Here is an 8,039-nt window from a genome sequence, read left to right as displayed (position 1 = left end):
TACCAGAAACTTCTCCAGCTTGCTGAGGTGTTGATGTTCTACCAGCTGCAGAATCACTTGCATATATCAAGTTTACCATGAGCACACAAGTGTGAACTGGAATTTTGAAAGGTGACTGAGAAAAAGGGCATGGCTGAGGAGAACAATCTTTCTAGTGTGGAAATGAAATGAGCGAAGAAAGAAATTTTTTTTTAAATGAAAAAGAAAAGAAAAAATATTGTATACAGATCTTGACTTTCATTTCTCAGAAAATGACCTAATCTAACGTGCAACCACACTGGTTGTATTTTTTTTTCAAAATATTTCCTAAAATGTACTTTTTTTTCTACTCAGAATTAATTATCCATAATTCACAGCCCTACTTGACTCCGACTTTATAAGACTGTTAAACATGTTTTACTGTCTCTATATATAACGGCTTCGGCACAGACTATTCCCAAATAACGCTCTGCTATGGCATACCCTTTCCTGCATCCTTGGGACTTAAACTGCAGAGATGACAGAAGGTAATTCCCACCATGTGAGGCCTTGGCCCCAGTTTGGAGGCGGGGTGTGATTCATTCAAATCTGCCGGTACTATAAAACGAGTTGAAGTTGCAAGTAAGCAAACTTCAGCCCACAAGATCGTAACAGAGCGCAAGATCACCCAGGTTGCCATAATAAGTGATCATGAATACTATTAAAGCCATCAAAAATGCAATTGTTTGTTTGATCCTGTTGCCCCGTTTTTTGGTGGCAGCTGTTGTGTTTTGGCTGCTTGACTTTTTATGCATAAGAAGAAGGGTTTTCTTTAGGATGAAGGAACAGGATGGCGATCCAATTGATCCCCCTCTATGTATATCGGACTCCAATCGACTGTTTAGCTTCGAGTCCCTCAAGGCAGTCTGGCACGGACATAAATTGGACTTTCTAAAAGCAGCGCATCTCGGACAAGAAGCTCCCAACACCGAAGTTATCCAGCTGGCGGACCAGCGGCGCAGCCGGATCCTCGACTACGCAAAGGACAAGAGACCGCTCATCCTCAACTTTGGCAGCTGCACCTGACCACCGTTCATGGCGCGTCTAAAGGCTTTCCAAGGTGTTGTGCAGCAGAACGCAGATATAGCAGACTCTGTGGTTGTGTACATCGAGGAAGCGCATCCCTCAGACGGCTGGAGGAGCACTGACGCGCCATATCAGATCCCGAAACACCGGGGTTTGGAGGACCGGCTGCACGCTGCGCAGCTGATGCACATGGAGGTGCCCGGTTGCCTGGTCGTGGTTGACAGCATGGAGAACTCAGCCAACGCCGCGTATGGAGCCTATTTTGACCGACTTTACATACTACAGGAGGGAAAGGTAGTTTACCAAGGCGGCAGGGGACCTGAGGGGTATCGGATCTCAGAGCTCAGAGACTGGCTGGACCAATACAGAAAAAGGCTCGAACAATCCAATAATCTGGTGATTGACGTGTAGATACAAATTCACGTTCTTAGAGCTGCTATTACGAAAACATAAATGCTGCAACTTTTCAGTATTATGTCCATTTAGATATATTTCTTCCCTGTCATTGATGGTTTAAGTGTATTTATTTTTATATGGTTGAATTCAAGTAATTTTTTCAGCATTATACCCTTTATGTTCGTCCTCAAAATGTTAGTTTGTTCGAACTTTGTCGCACGGTTTACACAGTTTTTCCCTTTCCTTGTGTCACTGCGCTTACAATCTGTCAGGACGTTGAGAGATGCGCATCACTTTGCTCGTCAGTATAGTTGTGAAGTTCGGTTTTTAAACGGCAACAATCCAGAGAACCGATACTGATGTTTTTTTTATACTGGAGATCATAGTGAATCTGCTTCCCTCAGCCCTGCGTGGCGCTGATATTTTGCAAACATTCGGTTTTATGGATATATTTTTGATTCAATAAAATGCTTTGACCTAATCCTTCATTGTAAGCCTTTATTTTTGTAAACAAACGACGTAAATCGCGTAAGCTGCATTACTGTTGCCTGCAACATGCTGTTACAATAACTGGGTGTCATGGGGAAATGAATGAGGGTCCATTTTCCTGCACAAGAAAGCACAACTGACCTCTCAGATTTCGAGGGGCAGAAATTCTGAAAAATCAATTATAACTTAGAAATGTCTTTTAATATTGCATGTTGACTTCTTTATGGTAAATTCATGGTTATTCACAATTAAAGACAATTTGATTCAAGATGGGAAGAAAAAAAGTCTTTGTTTGCAACAGCATTGCAAGAGTCATTTGACTGTCACAAAAACAATCCCCTAAAATCAACTACCCCTTCCTCGTGCTAAATTTGTGTCTGCTGCCAGTATGCAATATTAGATGCCTTTATAGTCTTCCTACAACTTTATGGTGTATGGTGGTAGGGTTTTGGTTAATGCTGCCACAAAGAAGCCACACTTAGTTTACTAGATCCTTCCAAAACTTTTGACCTCTTCCAATTAAATGAGGATAATCACAAGTTATCCTATTACAATGAGTCATACATCTACCTATAGTGGTCTAAATGTCTGCAAGGCTAGCACATCTATTGCCACCGCAAGGAAGGAAATAGAAGAGTTCTTGGAATCTAATTTATCTACATACCGAAACCTAATTCTTGTTAACTTCAACCAGTCTGAAAACATACATGATATACAAAAAATAAAAAATCACTGTTTCAATTTACCTGGGAAATCAGTCTATTTGTTTTTTTCAGAGGCTTGAGGAATTTCCTTCAAATTCTTTAGATACTATGCAATTAAGACTCAACAGGAGGTCATGTGGCTCAGGAAACCACAGATCAACACTGACACAACCTTAATGTGGTGCAACAACTTGTTTGAAGATTTCAAGCTACATTTGTGCATTTTTTTCACAACACCAGTACTCATAATCAGCTCTAGAACAGCAAGGAGGTGTTCACACAACTGGGACAGTAGTCACTGTGGAAAACACAGGAGGCTTTTGCTCAAAGATAGTGCTACACAATGATGCACATTGTGGCTGGTTTTACCAGAAAATAGTGCTCATGAATCACTGCTTTGGAACAAATTTGACACAGTGAGCAATAAATATTACCTCATGTCTGAAATTTCTGGTTGTGATATGGTTGACCAAAAATGAGAGACAGCTTTGTTATAGGCCAGGAAAACGGTTTCCTCTTTATTTCTGTTTGAACACGTGTTTGTGTTAGAAATGGGACCAATTTCCATGCTAAAGTCTCATAAAGAACAAAAGCTGTTTCGAAAAACTAAATCTACCAAAATTCTGTTTGTCGGAACAGCTTTTTGGCGCTATATTCCCAACCTGAGTGTTATAAACAAAATTTGGTAATTTTACAAAATTAGAATAAGTTTCTATGTTGAGTAAATATACTTATGGTTTCCAGAGCATCTGTACAGTTTTTATGATTTATTTATTATAAAGAGAAAATTCCTCAATTCTGTGGCCCCAGCTGCTCTGTTTTGTATTATTCTAAATTAAATATTTTGGATTTTGAAGTGGAAGAACCAATACAATCGATGACTTTGGGATCTCAGAAGCTTTCTTAGAATTTAACATTTAATTGATTCACAATACAAATCTGAACAGGATAACAGTAGCAGACTGTGGCACACAAATTACTTTTTTTTATTTCTTGGTCATGTTTTATTTGTGAGATGTTAGATTAAAAAGAATAACTTGGTTGATCTGATCACAATAGCTTAAGGCTATCATGAATTTATTTCAGGAGGTTGCAAGCCGAAAGCATCTGATGACTCAGTTACAGAAAAGAAATCAAGCTCTATCAAAGACTATGTTACTGGTCTTACTTTAAGGGTTTCACAGTGACCTGACTTTACTGCTCATCTGGAACACATTTAACACAGAAACACAGAGTATTTATGTGAAGCAGACAGCTGACTGAGGGGTACCTGCCGAAATGAAATATAACTTGTTCCAATATGCACCCCTGAATAGAAACCCCAACGGGAATCCTTTGAATCTGGATTCTTTCCATATGCGATTTTCCATGGATGTTGAATCTCATCTGTCTGTAGAGAGGCCAGCAGGAACAAAGGGTTAAGGGTCTCAGGCTGGGGGGAGAGATTTAACTTGTGCTGTTCTGTTTTGTTTTATGACTTGGAGGGAGCAGAATGGGTCTGCCGAGGTGTTTTTTTTTTTTTTTTTCTGCTTCTCTGGTCAGCTTTGAAGGTGAGGGCCCCTCTCTCCCCTGGGTCATAACTCCACAAATGAATGTCTGGTGGTGGGGAGCCGGGGGCCTCTGCACACAAAAAGGTTTCAGTGAAACCAGCATGTTAACACTTAACCATGCTCTAAACAATCTTCTTTATACTCGTAAAAATTAAGCCTCTGTGGCACAGAATATTGAAAATCCCCAAAAAGATTTGTAACACTTTGTAATACTTTGTCCATTTTCCAGTAATACAGACAACATTTGCAAACTGCCAGTGTTGTTATGAATTAAAGTTTCTAGAAGAAACTGAAAGTTTACAGAATTTTCACAAGAAAATATAGGAATCAGCATTCAGTCTATGCTCAATGATCAAAAAAACCTTCATGCTGTGTATAGCTTTTTTATTCTTTATTCCTCTTTATCAAAATCAGCTAACAGCAGATAATACTGTTTTTAGAGGACAGGTTCTGTAGGTCAGACATACATAGTTACGCAGTAGGCGTTTTTGAGATGTCTTCTAAGAAAACAGCAGAAGAAAATGGATGGATGCAAGACAAAATAAAGCAAATTGCCACCCAAATGCAATAATAATGAGCAGTACTGCCGTAGAAAATGGCCCATTATGTGGCACAGCCACAGTTGTCTTTGAGTATTTAGATTTTAGAAATGTTGTTTGTAAATGTCAAAAACTCACAATTATCAAGGGAAATATGTCCAGTACAGTGATATGGCATCACTGCATGCTGAGCTCCTGACTACACTTTTAGATGAATGACACCCTGTGGTCACACTCTGTGACTACATGGAGCCATAGAGCTGCACAACATCAGACTCAGAGCTCAGTTAAGACTGAAACAAACTGTAAAGAAATCTAAGGATGAGCTGTATTCTTGTTGTTGAAAGCCTTCATGGCAAAACTAAACTGTCAGTTTGATACATTGAGTCCTGTAATCTTCAGAAATATTCAGATGACTCTGTTGTTGGGTGTATCAGTATGGACAAGAGGCTAAGTATAGGGACCTAATCAATCGCTTTGTGGCATGGTAACTAATCTTGAACACAGACAAAACAAAAGAGATAATTGTGGATTTAGAGATCATCAGTAGTAAGCCAATCACTGTCTCCAGGAAAAGAGAAAGAACTCATTGGGGAATACAATTACCTGGAAGTCTACCTGAACAGCAGACTGGACAGCAGACAGGAGGTGTAACACAAGGACATAACAGACTGTACTACTTAAGGATGCTTAGGCCCTTAAATGTCTGCACCAAGATGTTGCTCCAGAGCCCATGGACCTGTTTGTAAAAATATATATATATATTGCACAAGTTAATGAACATTAAACACAATACTGACCAACCTCTACATAACATTCTGCTGAAAAAACAAGAGTGATCAGTGTGAGGCTTCTTCAACTACAATGTATCACAGAGAGATACAAAAGGTCAGTCCTACCAGCAGCAGTAACAGTTCTTAATTAATACTATAATGCATAACCTCTCAAATTGCAAATAACCTCTCAGCATTTGGGAACCAAGGAGACTAACTGCTGCAGATTTGAAAGTAAAATGTTTTCCTCTTCTTGCTCGACAGAGGATTTGAAACTGCTCAATAATTCTGGGCTTGTTTTGTTGTGTTTTCTGGTTCATAATGAAGCAGATGTTTTCAACTGTTGACAGATCTGGTCTACAGGCAGGGTCAGTGTAGCACCTCGCCTCTTTTACTAATGACCAATGTTGCTGTAGTGTGTGCAAAATGTGGTTTGGCATTATGTTGCAGAAATAAGACTCTCATGAGATATCACACAAACTTTTTTGGGGAACGGAGTTGTACTTATATTTGAACAACTATCCTATCTGAAGGACAAATAACATTATCAGTTACCAATTAATTATCCATCATTTCAGAGGGTGACAAATTAAAGCATTGTCAACACTGAATCATCAATAATTGAGTAGTAACTAGGTACATTTGCTGCCCAAAATGGCTGCATGAGGAAATTATTTCAAATATGAAGTTTTCCAAGATCTTGCCAGACTTGTTGTCCACCCACTGATGTTTTCAGTTATCTTGCCTATTGAGGCTATTCTTTAGGACAAATAGAGCCAGTAAATTGAGTTGTGGTTTGTATGTTTATGAAATGAGTCCATACGAATGCCCCCTCCTGAGGTATTCACAACCTCATAAGTGTAAATTTTCAGACAGCTCAGGGATGGAACTGCCTTTGAAGTTCCATTTGAAGGCAGGAAGTGTATGTGTGCAGCAGCTGTGTCTAATTGTCATCTACCACATCTCTCTTTTGCATATTGTGCACTAATTAAGGCAGAATATCTTAAAACAAATTTTGCCCGTTGTGGTGGAAGTGTATACTGACAATGGATCAAACAGCAGGCCGGGCATGTGATTGGATTGGACTGTTGTATACAAAAACTCAGTAAACTGTAAATTAAACTGCATCTTGTCACATACTTTCTGTCAAATAATTTCTAAATAAGAAGAAGAATCAGTTCTGAGCTGTTATGTTTTTGTTTCTGAGCTCCACATGAGGTGAAAGAGTTGTATTACAGGTGTAGACCGAGGACGACTGTGCTCATATTTCAACATTTTAACAGATAGTTTGATGACTTCTTGATTTTGATAGTAGTTTCTCCCAGCTTACTCCTAGCAAGCATCTAATAGGCGGAATAATTTAAAACACCTGTATCAAACTTAAATGCATATAGTGTGTACGTATGAATTATGAAAAAACAGGAACCTGGACAAAGGCAAGTAAAAAGGACTCTTCTTTTTTTAATTTTTTTATTAAGAATTAAGACATCCAGACTAAAAGAGACTCAAAATCACCACATACCATACTAATATGATGGTTTTAGTGTCTCTGACTTCTGGATGTTTTGCATTATCTCATATAACTTTCTTGTCATTTAGCATCTCTTAAAGATTTTTTCTCATGTAGGTTATTTTTGTTGTTATTTTGCATTACTTTCAGGTTATTTAGCATACCTTTGTATCCATTATGTGTCTTCTTAATGTTACCTTAAGTCACATTAGGGTTCATTTGTGTCTCTTTTTGGTTGTTGTGGATCTCTCAGTCGCCCATGTCTGTTTTCTGTTACCTTCCATCTTACTGTGACCACTCTATGTCTCCTTGGGGTTTTTCTGATAATTTTACATCCCTTCACTTTAAATCTCTTTCTTTGTCTCTTTTCTGTGTCTTATTTTTCTATATACTTTGTAGTTCTGGGATAAATAATCATTGCCCTCGACCTCCTTAAGGCCCCTGGACCTGTTTGATCTGTACATATTTGTGTTTTCCAATCTGTTATAGGTTATATGTCGTGTTTTTAAAATAATTATGGGGGTTGGGGTTAGAAGATAACTTCCATAATTAATTTTCAAGTAGTAAATGTATTATTATTATTATTAATAATACTGAACGAACAAGGTGCATGAAACAATGGAGAAACAGCTGTAAGACTGAGCCATGCAGTTGTATTTTCACCAAGACATTGTTATAGTGGTTAAGAGATGCAATTGAGCCACATGGTGGCACCAGAGACTGTTAACTTGACAGTTCAGACCTTTATGTACACTGCAGAGGTGCTGACAGAAACCATGTTATCATTCTGCTAGTAATCACCAAGTTGTCTCCGGGGATACATTTATTAAGGATCCCAAAGCAGAAGAACAGATGTTGTGCTGATATCAGAACATGTGGTTGGTGGTGCATACAGTATGTGCTGTAAATCTGCTGATGTACTGTATTGGCTTTGCAAAGATTTGTGTCTGTTATTTTTAAGTAATTGACTCGCTATAAGTCTGGAAAAACTATTTAGGATGGGATGCATGGTAAATCAAAGATAAAAAAAATTG

The 8,039-nt window shown here is 38.5% G+C and overlaps 1 protein-coding gene across 1 annotated transcript; it reads left to right on the top strand.

Moving 5' to 3' along the window:
• The first annotated feature begins 585 nt into the window (after positions 1–585).
• On the top strand, positions 586–1,921 carry dio3a (iodothyronine deiodinase 3a). The gene has a single exon (XM_072365341.1). It carries the CDS (start codon positions 670–672, stop codon positions 1,453–1,455), a length of 786 nt encoding a protein of 261 aa, XP_072221442.1. The 5' UTR covers positions 586–669; the 3' UTR covers positions 1,456–1,921.
• Positions 1,922–8,039: the final 6,118 nt, after the last annotated feature.

This window comes from Leuresthes tenuis, unplaced genomic scaffold (assembly GCF_036924035.1).
Source record: "Leuresthes tenuis unplaced genomic scaffold, fLeuTen1.0.hap1 SCAF_15, whole genome shotgun sequence".
Lineage (NCBI taxonomy): Eukaryota > Metazoa > Chordata > Actinopteri > Atheriniformes > Atherinopsidae > Leuresthes > Leuresthes tenuis.
This window is presented reverse-complemented; position numbering and strand designations above follow the sequence as displayed.